At 40.0% G+C, this 26,047-nt stretch overlaps 1 protein-coding gene across 1 annotated transcript in view; it reads left to right on the plus strand.

Moving 5' to 3' along the window:
• Positions 1-26,047, plus strand: part of PARD3 (par-3 family cell polarity regulator) — a 554,870-nt gene that overhangs the window by 191,063 nt on the left and 337,760 nt on the right. The window contains 1 exon segment of the mRNA XM_070472024.1: positions 22,089-22,269. Within this exon segment, the coding sequence (XP_070328125.1) occupies positions 22,089-22,269 (181 nt within the window).

Raw genomic sequence — 26,047 nt, forward strand, 5'->3', positions numbered from 1 at the left:
TGGATATTCAGTGATTTATTTATTTTTTCAGTGATTTATTTAAAACATCTACTGTGTATAGTTAAGGGTGTGGTTATGAATTTGTGACAGAATTCTTCTCAGTGTTTTCCCTCTCAACATCCATGTGGCTAGATTCTCATGGAAATCTCTTCCACATATCTTATCTCTGTTGACAAGTGCTTTCCAGCAATGTGATATTTGGTTCCTCACATCTCTCATTTCCTAGATCTTTAGGGGCCTCAGGCTACTTTGAAAGCTCTACTCCCAGAGTGTCTGTTTGTCTCTCAACTTGCCCCTTAAATTGAAGCAGTTGGGATTTTGGTTAGAGATGACCGAGTTGTGAAAACTTGGCCTTGATTTAGGAATGGGTGATCACATTGTAAAGATGGCAAGATGGGCTGCACATAAGTTACTCTTTGGTCAAGCAATTAAATAAAAATTTGAACTAATGGAAGAGGACTCCAATGGCTATCTGAAATCCACACCCTGCCTATTTTTTGAGGAGGGAGTAGTATCAATGAGTGTGGGACTTTCTACGTGTTATAGAAACTGAAATTACATCCTCAGGAAAGCTATCTATTTGCACAGAGCTTGTGTAAGTTACCGAGTGGATGAGCCTGGTTCTGTGAAAGCAGGAAGGGAGGAACACTCCCCGTGTGTGGTGGACGATAGTGGTTAACAGTAGACTTTGGTTTCACACTACTTCTTAGGGCCTCAGCTTACTGTTTAATATGACTGAGCTAGAGCTGCTCCAGGGAGAAGGCAGTGGCACCGCACTCCAGTACTCTTGCCTGGAAAATCCCATGGACGGAGGAGCCTGGTGGGCTGCCGTCCATGAGGTCACTAAGAGTTGGACACGACTGAGCGACTTCACTTTCACTTTTCACTTTCATGTGCTGGAGAAGGAAATGGCAACCCACTCCAGTGTTCTTGCCTGGAGAATCCCAAGGACGGGGGAGCCTGGTGGGCTGCCGTCTGTGGGGTCGCACAGAGTCGGACACGACTGAAGTGACTTAGCAGCAGAGCTGCTCCAGAGTCATGAGAAAATGTGTTCCTACATCATGAAACTATCATAAGGGTGAAATGGGCTAAGTTGTGGATGTTGCTTAGCACAGGAAGTCTTAGCACTTACTTGCAGGTTAGGATAGTGCTTCTCCAACTTTGGATTATAGTTGCTGGAGGGTTCAGAAAAACAGACTTCCAGCCCCAAGTTTCTTACTCAGTAGGTCTGGGCTGAGGCCTAAGCATTTACATTTCTCATGAGTTCCCACATGGTGCTGATGCTCCTGGCCAGAGACCACACTTTGAGAACTATAGGGCATTGTTAAGGGCAGGTATTATTTTGAACCATTATATGATTGAACTCTTTCTTTTTGGCCACCTGCATAGATAACATTTAAATCACTTCCAACTTATCATCTAGTCCCATTTTTTGTAAGTGGTCAGATCTGAATTGTTTTGGATTATTGTAGAAATTTAAAGCTAGAATTACATAGTTATTTTAAATTTTGGAATTTAAATAAAATCTAGAATTTTGAGGATTTTGATAGCCTTTAAGTATATACATGAGTATGTAGTATTATATGAGTATATAATGTGCTTACTCACTCAGTTGTGTCCAACTCTTTCTGAGCCCATGGATTGTTGCCTGCCAGGCTCGTCTGTTCACGGAATTCTCTAGCAAGAATACTGGAATGGTTGGCTGTTTCCTTCTCCAGGGGCTCTTCCCAACCCAGGGATTGAACCCAGGTCTCCTGCATTGCAGGTGTATTTTTTACCATCTGAGCCACCAATATTGGCTTAAGTTTTAAAGAAAATGGTTTAATAAAAGTCATTTTCCTTTGATGTGGACTCTGTATATGTTTCTGGTGGATCTAGAACATTTGAACATGAGATATTTTCCATAGTTTTAAAATAGATGCAGAATTTAAAATAGTGTTAGACTGTGAGCCTTGATTTTTCTTTTTTTTTCTTTGCTTCCTTGTGAAAGATCTGCAGGGACTAGGCTCCTCTGACGACATTATTTCTGCCAGATGTTTAAAGCAACTGGAATCATCTAGAGTATTGTCATGAGTTGCCAGTGATTGGCCATCATCATGAGAACAAAGCTTCACTTGTAATTTTCTTGATGAGCGCAAGACAGGGGCAGGCGTGAGTGTGTGGTGTTGGCACACTTAGTTTAGTACTCCTTCCACAAAGCTGTTACACTGACTATTAATTGGCCTTCTGGTAAAATTTCTGCTTGATGCAAATGATGAAAAAAATGCACCCTTGGATACTAGCTGCTGCTTCTGAAAAATTTGCATGCCCCGAGATCTCATTAGTGACAGAAAACATATCTTCTTTTGAAGGTGATTAGGTTTCTTTTAAATATAATGATTAAAATGTATTAGACCGGACTGTGGTTAAAAAAGACTTAACTTGCAACTGTATAGTTTGTGGTTCTGTTGCCTTGTCTCTTTCTCAGCAGTTTGAAAAGCAAAGAGGAGCTTGTCTGTGTTCAGTCCTTCACCGGGCTGTGCTTTTCCAAGGTAGAGCCTGTGTCTGCAGTTGTGAAGTTTAGCAGTTTCAAACCAGAAAACCTCCAGCTCACACTGTATTTTGAAAAGCATGAGTGGTGAATAGGAAGTTGATTTCTGCTTGTGTTTTCCCGGCTTGTTTTTTTTTTTCCCCCTGCTTTATTTCTCTTTCTGGTCCTCTCTTTGTCACTTACTACCTTCTGTTTTAGGGTCAACTCTAATAACTTACTCTGGTGATTCTGACGATGGAAGGACTGTCAAGTCAAAAAAAAAAAAACGGGGGGGAAACCTGAAACCGTTGGCTTCTTCACAATGTGTTGAGTGTAGAGATTTTTTACTTTCTGAGTAAGGATTTACAAATAATGAAACTGTCCTGCCTTGCTTTATCTTTTTGTCAGTTTGTCACAAAATCCTTTATTGTCTTAGTTTCCCACCTCCCCGAAGTGAGCATCATAATTTTTTTTATTAGGGAAAAAATTGGAGCTAAGTTTTAACTGTGTCCATTGAGAAGCTGTTGTTACATTCATTTCTTAAGTATTAGCAGACTCTGCTTACAGTGGTGCACATATGTGCCCTATAGGAATGACCCTCAGATGGTGTGAGATACAGCTCAGTTAGTGGCCTTGAAACTTGTGACCGCCTCTAGGGTTGGCAGTGGTGACATTTGCGACTAGATTGTTCTTGGCTCTGTGGTCTGTCCTGTGTGTTGTAGGAGGTTTTGTGGTTTTCCCTGACCTGTACCACCTAGATGTCGATAGCACCTTCCCAGAGTCGTGACAGACGCTGCCAACGTCCCCTCAACAAATCCCCTGTAGTAAAAGGTGCACTTGGCTTGGCAGCCCTGTGAAGAAAAATGTAAACTTGTAAACAGCCTCCCTGCATAAGATGTACGTTGATATTTTCTATTCTTTCCTATTCCATTTCATTAGTTCCATGCCGTTTTATTTAAAAATTCTTCTAAGTATATTTTTCTAGTAGGACCCTATGGCACTTAGTTGGCACTTAAAACTGTATGTGGAATAATGGTTTACTAAGGGTGGGAAATGGCACACTCCAGTGTTCTTGCCTTGAGAATCCCGGGGACGGGGGAACCTGGTGGACTGCCTTCTATGGGGTCACACAGAGTCGGACACGACCGAAGCGACTTAGCGACAACAACAAAGGGTTTTCTTAAAGTGAGGCACCAGGCTGAAGAACATGCTTTTCCTGGGCTCCCAGTAGCTGCTGTGTGCAGAGATGGTTCTGAAAAGCAGCACCAGGTGAGGCGGCAGAACTGCCCAGGGCCCCTCCAGCCTGTGGTCCAGCACACACCACCCAAGAGGGATTGTTCTGGTCTGGAATTGTGGCTGCTTTGGTTTAGGAGACACAGTTTATGCTGTCAGCAGGAGAAGGTGTGTTGTTTTGGGCTTCAGGGATTTTGCACACGGTTCACAATGGAAGATGCCTGTGAGGCTAGAATTCATCTGTTGTTCAGTCACTCAGTCCTGTCCGACTCTTTAAGACTCAATGGACTGCAGCACACCAGGCTTCCCTGTCCTTCACTGTCTCCCCAAGTTTGCTCAAAGTCATGTCTGTTGAGTCGATGATTCCATCCAACCATCTCATCCTCTGTCACCTCCTTCTCCTCCTGCCCTCAATCTTTCCCAGCATCAGGGTCTTTTCCAGTGAGTCAGCTCTTCATCTGTAGAGCATCCGTGGAACAAGAGAATGTTGTTATTCCTTTAGGGACTTAGATTAGATCTTGGGGTAGAAGGCTTTTTGTCTCATACCACAACATTTAGTTTCATTTCTCTAAAAGAAGCATTTATGTTACATGTGTGTGCGTTGTAAGTTCTTCCCTTCTCTTTGCATTTGTTTTTCTAATGCAAACACTATGTGTGAAATATCAGTTATGCACAGTTATGTACAAGATGATGATCCTCCTGGCCACAAATAAGAAACCTTCCGACTGCCCTAAAAATAATGTGTTAAGATTCAAAAAGAAGCATTAACTTTATCTCCTGAAAAATCAGCTCCTGCATTTTCAACATTCTTTTGAATGTATCTTTGTGGAATGTTTCAATTATTTAATTTTTTTGGATAATTTTTTTTTCTTTCAAAATTTTACCTGTATCTCAGATTAAAGCTATGAGAGCTTGTGAAAAAGTTGCTATGGTGATTATATATTTAGGCTTTTTTCTCAAATTTAGGAATGGATTGGCAGTCTAAAACCTCATTTTAAAATCAGTTATTTGGAACTGTTACTTTTTTCACAGAAACAATATTGAAAGTAATAGTTAGGTTTTAGACTCAAGCAAAAAACTTACTTAAACCAGAAAGTAAAGGAAATTTCATATACTCATTTTTTCCCTCATGAATTCTTCAACTAGAAGAAGTTTAGCAGACGGTTTATTTGTTTTGCACTTTTTCTTACCTTGTTGTTGTTTAGTCAGTCAGCCATGTCTGACTCTTTGCAACTCCATGGACTATAGCCCGCCAGGCTCTTCTGTCCCTGGGATTTCTCAGGTAAGAATTCTGGAGTGGGTTGCCATTTCCTTCTCCAGGGGATCTTCCCAACTCTGGGATCGATCCCACATGTCCTGCATTGGCAGGAGAATTCTTTGCCTCTGAGCCACCAGGGAAGCCCCTTTTCTAACTTTACAGGATTTGAAATATAGGGTATATTGAACCACAAGGGGCTTTGGAGGATTTATTCATTCCTGTAGTAAATATTTACTGTGTCCCTACTATTTGCAAGGCACTGGTTGAGACCCAGCATCAAATAAAATGATGCTAGTCATTCCCCATTGCCTACTGGCAGTTGGGAGCTGACCTCTAATTTCATGCCCTGGGAATGAGGTAGGAGGCCAGGAAGGAGGCTGCTTGCCTTGTCCTCCAATGGCTAATAGAACCCTGGAAAAGGGGCACTGGGGTTCCTGAAGCCTCTGCTCCATCAACCTGCCTCCCAAGTTTCCCTTCTAGTCTGTCTATTATCCACGGGAGCCATTCCTGAGCTCTGCCATCCTGACATCTTCTTCGTTCATCTTTGTCTTCACAGTGTCAAGAGAGCCTGAAGCACTGATGTGGATGTCTAACATCCAACCTATTTGTAGCATTTGTTGGTTTCTGTGGTGTGAATGCTTTACTGCGGCCAATTTCAAGAACCAGTGTGATGTCAGTGAGTGTGGACTTGGAAACACACTGTACATACCATTTTGTAGTATTTCTACCCTTTGGATGAGGTAGATGTGCTTCCCAGGTGGCTCAAGTGGCAAAGCATCTGCCTACCAATGCAGGAGCCAGAGGAGACACGTGTTCGATTCCTGGGTCAGGAAGATCCCCTGGAGGAGAGCATGGCAACCCACTGCAGTATTCTTGCCTGGAGACTCCCATAGAGGAGCCTGACAGGCTACAAAGAGACTCAACTGAGCACAGATGCATGGATGAGGTAGATACACATCCTCAGATGACACAAAGCAGTGAAATGCAGTCGTGTAATCAGAAAGCGGTATCTTCCACGAAACTGGTCCCTGGTGCCAAAAAGTTTGGGGACCACTGATCTGCACAGCCTGCCACTGCCCTCCTCACCCAGTGTTTGCAGTCTCCAGCTGAGTGCTGATGCTGTCGAGGCCACAGCCTCTGGGGTCCAGCCCCCAAGCTCATCCTCCAGGAAGTGGATTGGAGTGGACAGCTCCCTCTGAAGATCTGATTCCCAGGGGCAGTTCATTCCAATTGCTTGGAGTTGTGTCTTAACAAAGCTTCTTTCCTTTCAACTCCGGAGACAGCTTCAGTGAGATTCTCATCAATCAGACCCGTTTCCTTGCACACTTGTTTACAAGGAGCATATATCCAAGGGACATTATCTGTGGTGGCATCCATGAAGGCGACCACGTTAGGGAAGAGCAGCCAGTCTTTTGGAGCGCCAGTGCATGGTGGCATTCAGCTTTCCTGACTCTCTTGTGGTTTTTAAGGTTCTGCTGGGAATGTTTGAGAATAGGAACTCTGAATCACTAATTTCAGAGGTTTTCCATTAGTATTTATTTTATTTACTATTTATTTATTGGTTGCACTGCATGGCAGGCATGTGGGGTCTTAGTTACCCAACCAGGGATTGAACCTGCACCTCTTGCCTTAGAAGCAGAGTCTTAACCACTGGACTGCCAGTGAATTCCCTTCGTTAGTAGTATTTTTTGTGGGCAAACTAATAATTGAACTGAACTTATGTTTCAATCACTTTATATGGAAGTTTAATTCAACCTTTCTTGGTGAAAACATTATATATTAAGATTTCACAGTCTTGCATAATAGTCTATTTTATTCATTTATTACACTTAGCAATGCCACAAGTTTTGAGGTGACTTTTCTCCCTCTTAATTTACCACTTACTTAAGTGTGTTTCACTGTCTGACAAGATTGAATCAGGCAAGTTTTAAGGTGGCAGCAATTTATAAATAATGTGCTTCTTCCAAAGAAAAAGCAGCAGCCTATTAATGGTTTGTTTACATGAAATTTGTGTTTATTTCTGGCAATTTTGATGCTAATTGTCTCATCAGATTTGTGTTGTACAATAAACACGGATCTGGCCAGTTGGGAAGTTTGTGTTTTCCTACCTTTTCGGCTATTTTGCAAGCATAGGGACTGTGTTTACATATCCGAGCCATGGCCTTTCCTGCGTTTGCTCTCACACCTGTGTAGGCAGACCCTGTGCTCTGTGGAGTCTCTTGTATGTGAGGCGATTTTATTGTCTGAGCAGTTTCCAGCTTCTGGGTCATTAAGACATTTTCAGCATTTTCTGTGGCTTCAGAGATAAAACTGTTGATGAGGCACGTGGGCTCCACAGCATCCACTGTGGTTGGTCTGCTACTGGATCCAAAAACACCAAAGTCTCCTCAGCTTGTGGGTGGCTTCCTGTTGTTACTTTCTTTTGCATTCTCTCTCACCGTTCCTTTCAGTCCTTGGGTCATTCGGACTGCTGTTTTAAATCCCTTACATCCAATGTATTGAGTATGTTCACTTCCTCAGAAGAGGGCAGGGCGATGTGCTGAGACGATGAGCTCTTCCAGATGGGGTGAAGTGTCAACACAAAGGTTCCACCCAGGACCGCCGAATTCAGGGTTCGGGGCCCCACCAGACCAGGTGGTTGGTTTTCTGGGGTGGGTGCTGTCTTCTAGAAAAGTGTGAGATCCTTCTAAAAGGAGCCTGTGGGGGGTAATGGTTCTGAGCTATGTCTCCTTGTAATGCCTTGGTATAGTATTAGTATCTGTAGAAAACCGAATGGTTGAGGCTGTAGGGAGCTTAGTTTTGGTTCTGATTGTGTCCTTGACATCTTTATGTCATTGGAGACATACTGGTTTTGGGAAGGACCACAGCCCATTTCTCCTTTTGTAGATAGATGGTGGGGGTGATTGTTAATATGGCCTTAGCTCTTCCCCAGATTTTCTTATGTTTGGTAAATTTATGTCAGTTTTTGATTTGAAAGCATAATAGCACTCAATGATTTAAATATCTTTAATATACATACTTATGTTTGAGGGGGGATAACAATTAGAATATTTAAAATGTTATTACACTATACTGAAACCCTACACATTGGTTCTGGTTTGTGGAAACACAGATAGTAACTGGAGGCTGAGGTGACTGGTGTACTAGATCCCAAAGTGGATCAGTGCTAAGCACTTGGGATGGATTGTGTTTGGAATATTTCCTCATACTTCTGACCACAGGACACTATACTAAATGCTAACATTTAAAGGAAAAACACTAACAACACTAACTTAATTCCTTTACAAAAACTGGTTTGGGTAATTGTCCTGTAGATTTAGTACCAATACCAACAAAAATGTAAGCATTTGGAGTTCAGTGTATTCGGATTTGACTTTTTACAGCCTAAGTTTATTTTCAAGATCATTGCAAATCAGATGCTAGTTTTTTAAAACTGTTTTGCTTTAACATTGCTCTTCTTGGATATCTGTTGCTGCCCTTATCAAGGCCCCTCTGCTTGTTAGCCATGATGGAGGGTGTGTCCTGAATAGTACCTTGCAGGGTTTGAAGCCAAACCATTGGTCTTAAACGGGCGTGGGCAGTTCTGCTACATATCAGCAGTGCTGGATCAAAGCCAGTTAATGCAACCCTATAGGTTTCCCTTTCACTGTTTGTTTGTTTTTTTAATGTGGACCATTTTTAAAGTCTTTATTGAATTTGTTACAATATGGCTTTTGTTTTATGTTTTGGTCTTTTGGCTGTGAGACAGATGGGATTTTAATTCCCTGATCAGGGATCGATCCTGCACCGCTTGTGTTGGAAAGCGAAGTCTTAATCACTGGACCACCAGGGATGTCCCTGCCAGAATTGAGTGGATGTTCTTTGTATTTCAAGGCTAAGAAGGGTCAGCTCCCGTCATTTAGTATAACTTGGTTGTTATTGCTGTTACTGTAATCACATTTTTTACATAGTTAGGAATTTTGTTTATGATTCTCTTACTTTTATTCTAATCCATGTAAAGTGAAACCGTATTTCTAGGTTTTAACATTGAATATTTATAGAGTAAAATGAGAAGATGAAGCAGAAAAAGTAGCAGGGACGTGCTTCAAGGAAATAAGAAGAATCTGAGGATATTGAGAAGAGATGGACACTCAGCTACTATATAACTGTGGTTATCAGAGTTATGTGATGGAACTTAAGAAATATGAATTGATATTTAATTGAATTTTAGAAAATGTGTTTTAAATTCTGTCTTCATTGTCTTAGAAGGGAGATCTGTGAACCTGCTGAAATTACATCCAGAGTGCAATGTGTCTGTGCAGTTTTGTTCTGTGGAGAAGGTTCATTCAGTCATTGCTTGGCACATAGTAGGTGTGTGGTGTGAGTAAAAGAATAAAGTGAAGCATGTGATGAGCTTTAGCCTTATGATCTGGGATAGCATTGTATAATCAGCAATGCATTGTGATCCTTCTTATAGGAAAGGCAGAAATAACAGCTGGAGGGTCAGGGGCTCCAGGAACATGCAAGACCCCTTGTTTTGCATCAGTCTACTGTTTCCTGGATTCTAGTCTCAGTCTAGTTGAAACATACTTCTGGCTTCTGAGAATGATGAGATCTGGATGTTAGGGTATTGAGAAGTAGGAGGACGGTAACGGGGGCAGTTGGTCTGCTTCCTTGGACTGAGGTACGTGCCGCGCTGCTCACTCCTCTCCTCTTGCAGGCTGTGATTTTCTGGGTGTGTGAGCAGAGGGGTGAGGTCAGGGCAGGGGGCCCAGAGGACTTGCAGTGACTCAGCTGCTGGCATTAGCTTGCCTACACTTCTCAAAGGGGTTGCAAAATCATTATGCAACGTGACATTAATTCATCATGTATTTATTGCAGCATCTTTCAGACAGGAGCAGGGTGGGACACAGAGGTTAAAGAAATAGACCCTTTCACAAAAAACCAAGAGCTGTTTATAGAATCCTCATTTGTTGAGACAAGCATATTATGAAGATGAATTACCTACTTAGTGTTATTTGAACAAATATCTGAGTATCTATCAGTGGACTAAAAATTTAGCTTTTTCCTATTCTTTTATTATTCATCCCCTATCAGTAAAATTCTTTTAGCACGAGTGTTACAGTAACTTTAGGTCCCACTTGTTGAAAATATATATTGATGTCACCTTCCTCGAGAAAGTGTTAATGTGCCTTCTCGTGGTATTTCAGTAATACTGATCATGACTCCATGATACTCTCCTCTTTCTGGCTTCTGTGAAACCATGTTTCCTTGAGTTTACTTCTATTCCCTAGTCAATTCTTAAATTTCTTCCGAAGTGAAATTGGAGGAAGAGAAGAGAAGCCTGCCATCTCAGCTTTGTGCTGGTTTGGTTTGCAGTTCCCTACTTGTTCCACATCCAGATTGGGACCTTAACTAAACTCCTGGTTTCACCCACCACCCACTGATGACATTGCCAGTTCCATATCTTTAACCTTGAACACCCCTTCCCATCCTGGAACGCCATCTCCAGGTGTCTACTGGGAACTGAATCCAGGGGGTACCTCAACTGAAGGCATCATCTTTTGTCTCAGACGTCTTTGTCCTTGTCCTTGCCCCCTGACCAGCCACCCAAGGCACAAACCTAGACATCTCAGATTCGATCCTGTCCTCCACAATGGCACCCGTCTTACCAAGTACCAAAGCCTTTTAACTAAGTCTCAATTTGGTATTTTCATCATTATTTAATTGTCTTTTCACGCCACTGCTTTCCCATGAGTCTAACCTCTCCTGACTTCTTCATTATTGGGCTAACGAGCTGTGTGTGTTTACCCTTCCAGTCCTTTCTCCAAACTCCTCCAAACCTTCTGCAGAATAAATGTAGATCACACTGCTGTGCATTCAGGATTGCCTTGTGGCAGCCCTTCATCTCCCTCCCTTGATTGCCTCAATCTCTTGATATTCTCTCTCTCAAATCATCAGGGTAGCTGACATTTATTGAGTACTTGTAACCTGCAGGAACTTCCGAGCACTTGGTCAGAATTAAATAACACATGTGACAGTCCTGTGCAGTGCAGAGACCAGAGTGAGGAGGAGCTGTCTGGGTCCTCCAGCTGGGGGTCATCTCTGTGAGCCTCACCCATCCCGGGAAACCCACCCAAGACAGGCAGTCTCGCCCTATTGAAATGAGTGGAGGACACGGCACATGATGGGGTGACCTTGACTCGAGCCCCTGTTCCAGGTCCGCTGTGGGGAAGTTTTTTGTGAGACGTAAATGGAAGCAGAAAGTTTGGCTATCTTTAGAATACATTAGAATACATTCTCCTGAAAGTTAAGCTTTCCAAACTCTTTGTGCTTGTCTAAATCCATTAGGTGGCACTGGATTTCAAAAGATTTTTGTGCAGTTTTAGTATTAAAGCGATTTGCGGATTGGGGGATATGTTTAACTTCTAAGGTATTTCTTTTTATCTGTCAAATGTGGGGCAGAAAGGATTGACACACAATTAGTATTTATTCTGTGTTCATTTTTTAAAAAAAAACAGTATTAAGCAAGTTATACTAATGAAGAGTTGTTATAAAGAATTTTATTATTTAGTTACTTTTTGAATAAGCCTGCCAGCTGATTAAAATGAGCCTAATTTAATCAGCATTGTGTTGCATACTGAAGATAATTTGGGATAATGTCAAGGACACGTTCTGTCTTCTTTGTGGAAGGTGGTGAGATAATGAGTGTAGCAAAAAGGAGTCAGAACATGTTTGAAGTTTTTCATCTCTGCCTCTGGCTGGATATTTAAAAATCACACTTTGTCTTTTTGCATGCAAATTAATCTGAAAGGCATTTTGTAATGTAACATTAGAGTTATATTTTACAAAACAAATTTGTTGAACTCTGATCTTTTGCTAATATTGGCTTGTGGTTGTCAGAATGAAGACTGACTTTGTTACGTATCAGCATAAACCCAACTTTCATTCAGAGCTTGGAGGGAGCAGAAGTGATGGGTTTGATGTGTTTTCAGTGGGAAAGAAATCACCAAGAAGCAGTGACTCCCAGTTCTTCTACTGTGCTTTTCTGAGTCACCTTTTTTCTCCTGTGTCCCCTGCTGCTCCTCAAAGTCAGTGCCATAGAATCTTCTGAATTTCTGTCTGTTAAAGCAGTTAAACTCTCCTTATTTCTGATGATGCTTTTCAGTTGGAAGCTAAGCTATCAGTGGGAGTCTGGTTCAAATTGTGAAGTCAGCAGTTAAGGGATTACTAACCCTGAGTAAGTCCTCTATACAAATGGCAAGTTGCCTTGGAAACAGGCTGGTTCCTTTAGCTGAAAGTGTGATCTCGTCTGTAAATGCTGGGGATGATGGCTTTTACCTTTATTGCACCACCTCTAGGACTAGCGTACTGAGAGGCTTTCTGCTTGACTCCTTCTCAGTACTGATGCCTTGATGGAGCCAGAGCCAAGTTTTCATTTCTCATGCTTTTAATTTTAAACATAATCTGCAAAATTTAGAACTAAGGAAGCGATCCTTTAAATTTCTATTTTAGGATAGGAAATTTTCCTTTGCTGATTGCCAAAAAAAATGAAAGTACTATGGCTCCCTGGATTTGACTGGCAAGGAATTTTAGTGATGAGTCATATATTCAACAGTGGGATCAGTGATGGGTGATTAGGGAGAGGATGTGAATGCATTGTTCTGTTAGGTGGTTATTTTGATGAATCCGGTGGATTTCTCCTGGAAGCCTGGAATCACCTGATCTGCACTCCATTGAGCACAGAGTCAGGGTGCAGGTTGGTGGGAGGCTGCGCTGGTGACTTGAAGCTTAAATGCACTCCTGCTTCCCTCTTATGTAGATGTTTCTCATGCTAGGTGCAGGGGTGATGAGGGCATATGGAGACAAGGGTCTCAGGCCAGTGGAAGAGGCACTGGCTGAATTTACCTGGCTAGCTGAGGAGGTAAAAAGACTAGAGGGCCTTCCTGACGGAGGCCTCAACTTGGCTTCTGCAGACTCTCCAAATGGAGGCAGAAGTTCCGAAGTGCAGGATGGCAGGATGAGCTCTTCCCTCTCACGACCCAGTGGTCCTGCCTGGTGGTAATGTGGTGCTGCGTTTCTGAACTGAGCAATCACATTGCAGCTGTCATCCCTTAGGTCTGTGTGTTGGGGTTTGGGGAGAGTTGAGTCTGGCGCCCCAGAAATGACACATCTTTGTGGGACAAAGAAGAGAGGTGTCACTCATGCATACTTACTCCTCAAAGCTCAGGTGGCATGGTTGGGGCTGTGGGTTTGGTAGTGAGCCTTTAAATCACAGTTCAGAGTAAGGTATTGATGGAAAGGGCTCTCTGTGTGTGTCTTTTCTATGTGTGCCTATGATTTTGGCTTGCCATTGTGTCTGTCTGTTTCCTGTGTGATCTTGGGCTTTTGGTTAATAACATATATATTTTAAAATTTAGATCCATAACCCCCACACCATGGCATTCAGGAAGGAGTCAGTCTTGGTGGAATCTCTAATTTGTGATTTGTTGATGTAGCTGTTCCTGAGTCAATATGTAACCCTTACTGATTGTCAAGCTAAATTGTGTACAGATTAAAACTACTTGTGGTTGAATCCTGTCTCCACACCTTGCTGATTTTTGGAGAGATGTATGTGAGAACGTTGGAAGAGCGGCAAGGTGGCAGGGGAGTACCCATGGATGAGGACCTGCTGTCTCTCAAATCTTAAGCTCTGGAGCTGGAGGTGAAGACAGATTGAGGTCAAGGACTCCCACTCTTTGCTGTTCCTAGCTTAGTCTTGAGGAAAAATTGCTAAGCCTTCAGTGTGCTTATGGCATTTAGAGTTCTTTTCTAAGCTTTGGGCTTTTTTGTTTTGGTCATTCGTTTTTTGTTGTTGGTGTCTTTTTTTTTTTTTTTTTTTTGCATCAGACAAGATACACTTAATTCTTGAAATGCTGATGAAGCAGAGAATTAATCTTGCATATATAACATTTAAAGTTTTTCAGTGGCAAACTTGAGATTCTCTGTCTGCCATTAGTCAGCTTTTATCAGCATTACTACTATTATAAAACACCATTGGTGCAAATATATTCTTTTACTAATGTTTTGCTTACTCGACCAGTAAAAACAGTAGCTTTATTTAAATGAGTTTTTAATGAATCATGAGAGCAAGTAAGGCTCAGAGAATGGCTAAGGATTTAGTGTTGTCCCTGTCTTTAAAAGGAATTCGGTCATTAGAAAGCTTATGAATTGATTTAATGGGTGTTTTTGTTTGTTTTTGTCATGTCTACGTAATAATTTGTTATTACATCATTACATTTGATCTGAGGTTCATATGATTCTTTCCCAATTTTACCATCATCTCTTCAAGAGAAACCTGCATGTGTTGTAAAGTCACAACAAATGCCACCTCCTCCAATTTGGAGTCAACCTATATACGTTTGATTAGCCAGTTTCAGGATTACTTTGTTCTGTCTTACTGTGCAGTCTTGCTTTTTATTAACAGTTCAACAATAGTGTAATGTACTTGTAACCTCATGGATGGGTTCAAATAGAACAGTGGCTCTTGGGGATGGGCATGGGTGGGGGAGAAGTTTGCATTGTCTGACAAGTGGGTCAGCCAGCTCGTGGCTACAGCATTTGCATATGTTCATTGTGGTTTGCGGTTGACAAACTCAAGGCTATTAGTTGAGCATAACTCAGATTGGGAATCTAATTAGTCTGAAGGCTCAGTGGGTGACGGAGTGTGTCTCCCTGAGGGACGGCAGAATTAAACCCCAGTCCTAAAATGTAAGCTGGGGAGTGTCATAGGTGAATATATGTTTCACTGTGACTTCCAGATGAAGCGTAGCATATTTATTAGGCATCTGTGACCACGAAATGGCACCTTCTTAAAGGATGCTGTTACTCTTGTGGGACAGTGACTGGGAGCATCTGATCATGTTGGTCTCCTTGGTTGCTCAGGTAGCAAGGGGGATATCTTACCCCCCAATGTGGTATGTTGTTTGAAATGGCACTGTTGAATATTTTTCTCATTAGTTCCCCTTTTTGTGAGTAGATAATGTAATCTGCTAGTGTCTCTTAGCTTTCATTTGGTTTTTGGCTGTGCTGCATGGCTTACAGGATTTTAGTTGTTGAACCAGGGATTGAACCTGGGCCCATGGCAGTGAAAAGCATGGAGTCCTAACCACTGGGCCACCAGGGACTTCTCTAGTTTTTCTTTTCTTTTATTTGTGTTATCACCACACCAGTTATCAAGTGTGCTTTATGGGAAACAACTGTATGTGGGTTTTTTTTTTTTTTTTTTTTAAGGAATGGATAAAGCAAAATCCAGGAACCAAAATATGTGATCTACTTAACCTTGTTTTTAAAAGTGCCGCCTTGAGTCAAAAGACAAGGGGGGAAAAAAGTAAAGGTATTGATACATGTGATCTTAGCTATAGAAACTCAGATTGGCCTAGGGGAAGGAAAAGTAATTTTTGGAATAGTGGTAGTTTAGTATGTTACAGAACAGCCTCACTTTTGTCATGAAATACATGTATCTCCAACTACTTGATTTTCATTGTTATTTTTTGGAAATGCTACACTGTGCTACAACTCCCACCTTTGTAATGCATTTTCTCTCTGTTGCATTTTTTCTTTATAGGCACATTTACCCATGAAACCTCCCTGACATTGTTCAGAGAGATGTTATTTTACTTGATGTCATCATTACTTTGGGTTTCAAAAGCATCATCACCATGGTCTCCTGTTAGGAAGAATATTGAAAAATGTGTCAAGCAAAGTTCCCCACCAGAAGCATAGTCACTCTTTTTTGGTGATTGGTGATTTTGTTTTGATACTGTAGACCAAGTGATTCAGTGAAATCTGGCTTACTCATATTTCTTAGGTGAAGAAAGGATCTTGAAGCCATCTTCAAGTTCCTTGTCATTTTTAGTATTTTCCCATATGCTCTGGACCTTTTCCAGGGCCAGAAATATGATGCCTTTCTAAAGAGTTATAGGTCTTTATTTCAAAGTCAAACAATTCAATACATTAATGTTGAACATGCTAAAGGCATTCATGAAACCCATAATAATCAACTTTTTCTGGATATATGCAGACTGTACATGAAGAAATCAACAGAGACAGGTGGGTTACTTAAAGGCTAGGGCAGTAAAACAGCTTTGGAGGGTGTATGGAACCTAGGCCTAGAGTCTTGGTGACTTCACTTAGACAGCCGCTTAAGTCCCCTGCCATTTCCTGTATGAAGATAGAATCCACAAGATCTTTTGATTCTTTAAAAAAAAAAAATTCTTCTGGGACTTCCCTGGGGCTCCAGTGATGAAGACTCTACTTCTAATGCAGGAAGCATAGGTTTGATCCCTGGGTTGGGGAACTAGGATCCCACATGCCACCCCCAACTCCCAAATAAATAAAAGGCTTTTCTGATTAAAACTGAGTGACAATACCTTTAGCACGGTTACCCTCAAGTACGTTCAGAAACTTTCACTTAGTAGTATCAAAATAATGTGAACTTGGTAAGGTGGAATATTATCTGTGATTTATCCTGAATGAACAGAATTCAGTTCCAAGACTTGCCGGTGCTCATAGCTCGGAGATTCCCTGCAGGCCATGCTGTTGAGTTTTTAGATGCTCCAGGGTGGTGAGGTGGGGAGAAAAGTATCTTTGAAGTTAGATAGATTTGAACTTCCAATTTCAGATTCATCGTATACTACCAGCTAAGCTCTAGTCATATGAATCTTTCTGAGCCTCAGTTTTCTTTTCCCTGAAAGAAAATGTAAAAAGCTGCTCCGTGTTTCTGTGAGGGGTTTAGGCAGGTTGCAGAGCATCTGCAGAAGAACTTCGCTCTGTTGTTATTGCGATGCTGAATTTTCCAGCAAGCCTTCTCCTTTCCTTTTCCTGTTGTTTTCCCCTCTTATTATTGGTGTCCAAGAACTTTGCCTCAGCCTCCAGTTACTCTTGGAACTGATCCTCAAAATTCCAGAAGTCTGTGTTTATCAACCCCCATGATCGCGTTCATTTTACGTAACAGTGAGGGTGCGCTTGTGTTCTGGAAGCTGATGTGCCTTCTCTCTTATGTGTCCCAAGTCCAGGAGGAGAGGCCAGGGCTTCAAGTAGTTTCCTGTTGCTGCCGCAGCAAATTCCCATAGACTAGTGGTTTAAAACACCACACATTTATTAATATCTATCATCATTTTTGAATAGTATTTATTTGGCTGCATTGAGTCTTTGTTGTGGCCCTCAGACTCTCTAGTTGTGGCATATTTACTCAGTAGCTGTGGCACACAGGCTTTCCAGCTGCATCGCACATTTTTAAATTGACAGTTCTGTAGGGTAGGAGTCTGACGTAGGTAAAACCAAGGTGTGAGCAGAGCTTCGTTCTCTCCTGAGGTGCGAGGGGAGAATTCATCTCCTTACCTTCCGGAGACCCCCACCTTCCTTAAAGCCAGCAGTGTACTATGTCGACACATTTCTCTCTGACCACAGCTGGGAAAGAGTCTCCATTTATCCAGACTTGTGTGATTAGATGGGGCCCGCTGGACAGTCTCCCTGTTTGAAGGTCATTAATCTGAATCACATCTTCAAGTCCCATTCGCTGTGGAAGCGCAAGTTCCCACAGATTCTGAGGACTTGGGTGGACAGTCGTGAGCATTATTCTGCCAACCTCACCACCATCCTCTTTTGAGATGAGGAGGTGTAAGGCTTAGGGATGGCAGAGGCCAGTGGATTGGGGCAACACCCATCTAAGAAGTAAGGTTAGAGCTGGTTTTGATTGTAGTTCTCTTTGATTGTGAATTCTGTGTCCTTAGCCACTTTGTTCCATGCAGTTTTTTATTCATAAAACAGGCCACCCTCGATCCTCAAGTGGTTTACATATGCATTTGCATGCGATATTTATGAAATGGGTTTTCTGCTGGTGTTCTGGTGTCTCAGGCAGCTGAAATGACTCGTTCCAAGGGAAGTGGAAATGTGTGGCCAAGTTTGGAGTTTTATTTACAGGTGGGTCATCTTAGGTGTTTCCATGGACAGAGGAGCCCACTGGGCTACAGTCCACAGGGTCGCAAGGAGCCGGACATGATCGAGCAACTGTCACTTTCACTTTCATTATGGCTGTTATCCTAAATTCTGCCTCTCTTTTCTTGTGGATACTTTTTGGGTGAATGGATCACAAGAGTGATGAAATAATAACTGTTGAAATTAAAACTGAACTTTCAAAAACAGTCTACTTCATGGGCCGCAGTGAAGATTCCATCTGTTAAAATACGGGTTTGAGTCACGTTTCACAAATTGAAGAGCAAGACGGTTCCTTTATTTTTTGAAGGGCACGATAGAGTTTTTAAATATGTGATGTTTCTGTGAAGGTCTTGCTTCTTTTGCTGTGCTACTGTGTATTCTTGTAGAGTAGATTTTCTAAAATTATATATCCTTCCCAATTTAACACAAAATTGCTTTATATCTGCACCTGGCACTTAAATTTCAGTTTAAAAGAAAGCCGTAGAATTGTATGTTTTTGGCATATTGCAAATCACCAACTGTGATTCTGCCATTGAAATTCAAACAGCATTTGTTCATGACACAGTCCAGATTTCATAATACTTGTGTTTTCTAAAAATGCTGGAGATAATTATTGAAACTAATATATGTGTATAAGTTCTTTCATCATGTGTGGCATTTAAAGACTCGTTCTTTGTAATTTTCAATCTCCATTTTCCGTTTGCAAAAAGGACTTTATTCTTAGGAGAACACATCATTGTGAAAAGTTAATAACAAAACTTGAATTTCATTTGCTTCCAATTAAGCGCCAAAATGTCAAAACTTAATATCTTCAAAATGCATATGAAGCCACACACCTTGTAAGAAGTCTGATAAAATTAAAATCAAGTACAGAAATTCAAAATCCTGATGAAGAGCTTGAAATGAATATTCTTAGCTTGGTCAAGGAACCTTGACTTTTAGTTTTATTTCTCACACGGAAATTTTTAAATTGGATGTTACTAGAGGGATGAGCAATCTCATGCAGGATCATCAATTTATGGCCCATGGGTTAAGTTTGGCTCATTATCTGCTTTGTAAGTAAAGTTTTATTTAAACATAGTCACTGTCATTTATTTATATATTGTGAATGGCTATTTTCATGACACAATGCAAAGTAGAATAGTGTGACAGAGACTATATGACTTGCATGGCTCCAAAAATAGTCTCTGTACATTTTTAGAAAAATGTTTGCTGACCCTGATCTGTAGAATGTCTATTATTAATCAGAGGAGATGCTTGTGAGATAAACAGGTTGATAATGTATACATATATATACCGTTTGTGAAAACTAGTGTATACATACAAATACCTTTACATTTTTACAATTGCTAAGGATTTCTTTTCCCACTGATGTTGCTTATTATAAGGTTGAGTGGCCCAACTCCTCATCTGACTTTAATTTCTTCTTACCACTTAGCCTTCCTTCAGATTGTTTAATCAGCTAATTATATAAGATGCCACAGCAGGATTCTGAGCTTCCTGTTTGTCTACATATCTCTATGACCTTATGGTGGTTTTCTTTTTTGTCTTATGAATTGATGGATGTAAATAGAATTAATTCAAACTGTAATTATAAAAACTTTTCATCATCTGTGAATTCTTCTTTCAGTCTGTTAACTAAAAGGAGTTGAAAAGACTTAGGTTGGAAGCTGAAGGCTTGGTTCTTTTGGGGTGTGGTCCTGTCTCTTCTTTCCTTGGAAGGCTAAGCTGTGCCATAGAGCTTTTTTCCTCTTTGAGATTTTAAAGTAGTGCTGCCACTGTTTAGTTGTGAGAAGAAATAGAGTGAGTTTAAATAGAGTGAATTCACACAGTACTTGGTAATACTGTATTATGAAAATTTTCAATTTTCAGAAAAGTTACAAAAATAGTACAGAGGGTTTTCATGTACTCTTCACCTATCCCTAATGTTAACATCTGACATAACCGTAGTATAGTTATCAAAGTTAGGAAATGAACAGTACCGAGTACATACTAACTAGTCTATAGCCCTCATCTGAATTTTGCCTCTTCTCCACTAGTGCCCGTTTCCTAGTCCAGGATCTGGGCAGAGACCTCATATTGCATGCGGTTTGTATTCCTCCCCAGTCTCTTCCAAGGTGCACAGTTAGGTCAGCCCTTTACTTTCCTGGTCTTGATATTTTTAAAGAATAGGAGTTATTTTATGGAATGTTCCTTAGTTTGGATTCGTCTGATGTTTCCTCGCAATTAGACCAAAGTTACGTGTTTCGGGCAGGAGTACCATGGAAGTAATGTCGTACACTTCTTGGTGTATTTTTCAGAGAGTACATGCTGTCAACACGTCTTATTACTTAACGAAATGCTGTCTGCCAAGTTTCTGCCCTGCAAGATACTATTTTCTCTTTTTAATTAAAAAGCATCTTACAGGGAGATACTCTGAGATATGTCCACCTCTGATCATATTCTTACCATTAATGTTCGCATCCACTGCATCCACTGTTAGATCTTGCCTGCGACAGTTCTGACTGTGGAGATTGCTTAGTGATGATTTCTCTTTATTTTTTCCATGTTTATTAATTTGGATGCTCCAGTAAGGAAGAACTGTCCATTCTCCATCATTTATTTCTTTGATTATTTGATTATATCATTATGGACTCAAGGAGGTTTAGTTTTATCTTGGGTTATAGTCTAATGCTATCATTATTTGCTTACAAGTGTCCCAGATGGCTTTGGTGATTCAGAGCTCCTTCAGGTTGGCCCCTGATTCCCTTAGATGTTCTCGTTAACATCATAAGCTGTTCCAGGCTCATCATGTATTTTTCTTACCCTGCCCCTGGAGTTAACTGTTTTTCTATGAACTTCTAGTTCATTTATTGGAAAATGGTATTAGAAACCAAGATCTGGTCTTTCATATCCATTGGTTCTTAAATTAGTAACTTGACATTGAAGCAATGTCATTGCTTCAAGGATCTCTCAGTAGACAGAACTAGGACATACGTGTGTGGTCTGTATACCACCCATGGATTCGCATCCATCTGTACCTGCCTACCTACCTACTTAGGAAAACCTTGAGTTCATATTGATGCCTCCAGTTCAAATCTAATACTACAGTTAATTTCTTTTTTTTGTCACTTCTGTTTTTGAACTTTGTAAGAACTTTGGCTCTTATTATCCAAAATACTTTTCTTTTTCATTCTTCCTTGAGGTGTGTGTATAGTAGGAGGAGGAGGAGAAGGGATAGTAATAATAGTGGTAACAGTAGTAGTAGAAGTAGCATGGATTTCTAAATCATATGCTTGTGAGAAACAAACTTACTAACTGAATACAGTATTTCTGTTCCTGTCCTTTTTCCTTTAGACGTGCTTTAAACAGTGAAAACAATTTTCCAGAGTTACTTAGTTCTTTTCTTCCCCACCCTTTTCTGTGTGGTTGTGTTTTTCATTTGTAACAGGTTTATTTGTTTGTGTTCCATTTTAGATAATCCAGCCTCCAGACCTCCACCTTGCCTCTTGGTTGATTTCAATTATTTATTTGTTTTAAATGTTTTAATTATTTTGATGGCTCTAAGAGTCGGAGTTACAGAAAAACATGTTCAGGAAAGTGTCACCACCCATTACCCTCATTACCTGCTCCCATTCTCTTTCTTTCAGCCTCGTTCCCTCCAACTCTCTGTAGGCTACCAGCCTCATTAATTTCTTTTATCCTTCCTGTGTTTCTTATGCACCATGAGCAGATGCTTTATGACAGTTCATATCCCCTTCTTCCCACACGAGGGGCCCCTTATTACCCTATGCTGTGTATACTATATGTCATATATATGTATATGTATTTATGTATAGGTATATGCATTTTCTTTTCCGCTTGATATACTATCTACAAAAAGATTTAAATCCACTCTATCCCCTTTAGCATTCTGAGATACAAAACCGTTGTATTATTTTCCACCTGTAGAATTTTGGATATGACATGTACAACTTAGAAATGTAAAAGTATCAAAACCCAGGGAAAGCCTATTTCTCTGAAGTTCCTCTTCCTAAAATATAACATTCCTGGGTGTGTAAATATCACTATTTACACCAAAGATGGTGTAAGTTTGGGGTTGTCCTTTCAAATGCCTTTGTATATAACTGCAAATTCACCTGTCATTTCTAGCTGGTAGCCGTGTTTGATGAGCAAGACCCACATCATGGAGGTGATGGCACCAGTGCCAGCTCCACAGGCACCCAGAGCCCAGAGATATTCGGCAGTGAGCTCGGCACCAACAATGTCTCAGCCTTCCAGCCTTACCAAGCAACAAGTGAGATCGAGGTCACCCCTTCAGTCCTTCGTGCGAGTAAGTGCATATTTCATCTTCATTTACAGGAATGCCAACTTTTGTTATTCAGGCATGCTCCTGTGAGTGGAATTCATTATCTGTTTAAAATTGATTAAGTTTAGAATCTGGGCAAATGTCTTTTGCAAGAGAGATAAGTAAGATTCTTTACATTTTTGGATTGAGCTTAGATTACTTTGGACTGGTAAACTTTTAATAGCTCACTAAAGATCAATAAGGATAACTTAAAGTTATATTACTTGAATTTTTCTTCCTATGTGTTTTGTTTGAATGCTAGAACAAATGAAAGTAATCAAAAGCCTTCTGTTGAAACAAAGCAGAGCATGTTTGATTGATAGTCAACTTGGTTATAATCATCTCTGGATCTTTATCTGGAGGGGGTCAGCGTTAGCTTCAGGGATCTGGAAGAGCTGATATGAGATACCATCTCAAGGAAAGAAAATATCAGACTTAGTGGGTTTATAGTAGAAATCCTAGGATGCAGAGTGTCCAAGTTCCAGTACACTAGCTTGAAGAATTCTATAGCCACTCCTGCCATTCCTTCACTTCTTTTACTCACAAATGTGAAGAATGTCTGCTAAACATAATATTTAGTGTTTGTAAGTGTATAATCTTATCATTGAGCAGTTGGTAAGAGAAAGAAGGCCTATTTCAAGAACTTTATATTAGAAATCACTTATTTTTTAGGCACACCTAATTTAGAAACATTTCAGTTTTCAAGTAGAAAATTTAATCTTGTGTGATGTTACTGGTCATCTTCAGTGGATCTTCACATAGAGATATGGAATAATATATAAAAGTAATATATAGAATATAGTTATATAATTTTAAAAATATGCAGTTTTTCTTGCAAAATGTATCTTTGTCCCCACTTTCTGTATTGGTAGCAGTCTACAGCATCTTGGTAATTTGCTTCTAGATGTTTATAAACTATTTCTGCTTCCACTGTCCCTTGGAGTATATATATATATATATATATATATATATATATATATATATACACACACACACACACACATATATATAAATATATTACTATATAATATCTCCATATTTCTATCTATCTGTCTATGGAGAATAAGGAAAGGACATCAATTTAATAGTTAACACATCTGATGATCCAAAATGTGATATGTGTACCATGTATGGTATATGAAGTAATATGTAGAGTGTGCACAGGTCATTTTCTTTTATTATATACTGACTCAATAAGTCCATGCTTTAATGATTATCTGCTTGGAGCAAATGTGTTTAAAAAATAGATTGCCTAGTTTCAATTTAAAGAAAATTTTAATTAAATAATAGTGTAAGTATTCATAGGTACCTGATGTTTGGAAAGCAGTGTCTTTATGTGAGTAATTACACCAATGTATATAATGAAGTACAGAGTTTTTTGTTGCGTTATTGTTGTAGTTTTTTTATTCATGTGTTTTATATAGCAAGATGCACCTTAAATTTAGATATGTGCTGGAAGAAAGGCCAGTCCTGTCTTTAAGTTAGGAAGAATTTGAATGGCTTGCTGCCCATCCGTTTGTATCTTTTGACTTCACCGATTCAACAAGATTTCTCCACCACCACCACCACCCACATTTGGCTGGCTCTGTTTCAACCCCAAACATCTCTTTTACCTTGCTTTTATTGAGAAAAGGAAGCTATATTTGAAGCGTATATGTTGTCTTGTAGCCACCAGTGAGAAAATACACAATTATTAAGAACAAGAAGCTCTGGCTTTTATTTGCTAAGGTTATTTAGATTTTATGTCCTTGACAGGCATTGGGTAAATGCATGTTAAAAACATACTAAATACAAGGTTTGGTGACTATGTAAAAGTTAGTCCATACATATGAGTCATTTTCTATAGTATTAATACTATTCATTCAGAAATAAAACAAGGGTCAGTCAGTGCTGGCCAGACTTTGTGCTAGGTGATCAGAGCCTAGAGTTGAGTTTGTAAGTCTTTGCTATCAAGGAGTTTATGTTCAGTGATCTTCCTCATTTTCAGGTATAAAAGGAAAGGAACCAACAATATGTAGAGATCTGTTCAGTCATGCAATAATCAACTGCAGTTAGAGGCATAGTTAATATAGGATTTCAGATAAATAAGCCTCAATACTTATCTTGAAGAAATAAAGTGATGATTTTTCTTTGAATTAATTCACTCATCTCTTTTATTCTATAAGGAACTGATGGAAGCTAAGAAAACTCTAGAAGTATCATTGTCTTGTGATGTGAGAAAAAAAATGAAAGCGTTTTCTTTTTCTCCTAAAGTTTACTTTTCCTCTTCTGATTAAAAAAAATCAAGACATTTGGGCATCCTGAAGTGCTGTGGGCCCTGGTCATTGAATCTCCTCAGTCACGGTGGAGAAATCCAGAGGCTTTCAGGCCAACAGAGCCATTTTAAGGAGTGGCAAATGAGGAAGGTGATGATTTGACAGCAAACACTTCAAACTGTTGTTCTGGCATCTCTTGGCAGGTTTCTGCATCCTTCAGTCGTAGATAGGTATACTTTGATTTAATGATAACCAGATGCTGATAACCTGTTCTTTTTTTTTTAAGAAAACAGACTTTGGATAAGTTTGAGAGTCTATTGTACTTTACACTTTTAACATGAGCTTACTCTGCAGACACTCCTTTCTAGAACATGGTTTAGAGTATTCATGGTTCAGAAAAAGTAAGGCAGAACCACATCAAGTACAATCTGTGGCCTTGCTCGGCCTCAGTTCTTGCATCTCAAGGTAGCTGGCCTAGGACCGTGAAGAGTGAATGAGATGCTTGAACTCTTGATAGTGTCTGACACATGATGAACACTAGAGTAATGGGAACTTGTAGAAAGGGGATGGTGATAATGACATCTCTTGAGTACAGACCCAGTTCTTATGGATGTTTTAAAGTTACAGAGGAGTTACAGAGCCCAAGTATATAGAATGTGTCTTCCTGGATAGAACACATTACCTTTCTTGGGTGGGGTGGGGTGGAGTACTCTCGTATAGAGTGAAACTGGAACTGTGTTCTCCTAACCTCACAGTTCTGTTATAGATAACTTAGCTTCCTCTGTGTTTAATGTTCACAAATCCAGATTTAGAGAGACTTACTGTGCTCAGGGGCACAATTTCTGGAGCAGATCATTGAGGCCAAGTCTTATTTTTCTCACTCTATGATGTTTTTTTCTTTTTAAAAATTTTTTCTAAAGGCTGTTTATAGGGCCAGACATTCTGAGGGTACTCTAGCTTTAGAATGCTGGCAGGATTCCTTTTCACCCCAGAATGCTGAATTAGTGTTTCCTTTGGAAGAGCCAGACTAAAGATTCAAGATACCTTGGCAGTGGCATTTGCCCTAGTGATGGAAAAAGTCCTAGAAATAAAATTGCTGTAGAAGTTCTGAGAAACAAAGTACCTGATTAGATTGTCTTTTAACATTTTAACTTTTCTGAGCTATTTTAATTTTATAGTGAATTTTTATCATTTCTGGCAAAATGTTGCTGAAGTGGTGCTCTTTAGTTGGTAAGATTTTACTAGCTTCCTGGCTTTTAGAACTTACAGAGACATCAACAATTACTATGCAAGCTTGTGTTATGAAGTTAGCCCCCCTGCCTTTTTTGAGCTCTAAATTTTTTTCATACTCAAGAATATACAGATTGGTTTTCTCTTGCTAGGAGATCTAAGATCTTTGGTTTAGAGATCTATCCTTTTAACTGGTATTAGAATACTATTTTCCAGATTTAATTTAAATATATATTGAAAATAGAAATAATATTCCTATTGTATTTCCTTTTAACTTG

Source organism: Odocoileus virginianus, chromosome 9, assembly GCF_023699985.2.
Source record: "Odocoileus virginianus isolate 20LAN1187 ecotype Illinois chromosome 9, Ovbor_1.2, whole genome shotgun sequence".
In the NCBI taxonomy this organism is placed as follows: domain Eukaryota; kingdom Metazoa; phylum Chordata; class Mammalia; order Artiodactyla; family Cervidae; genus Odocoileus; species Odocoileus virginianus.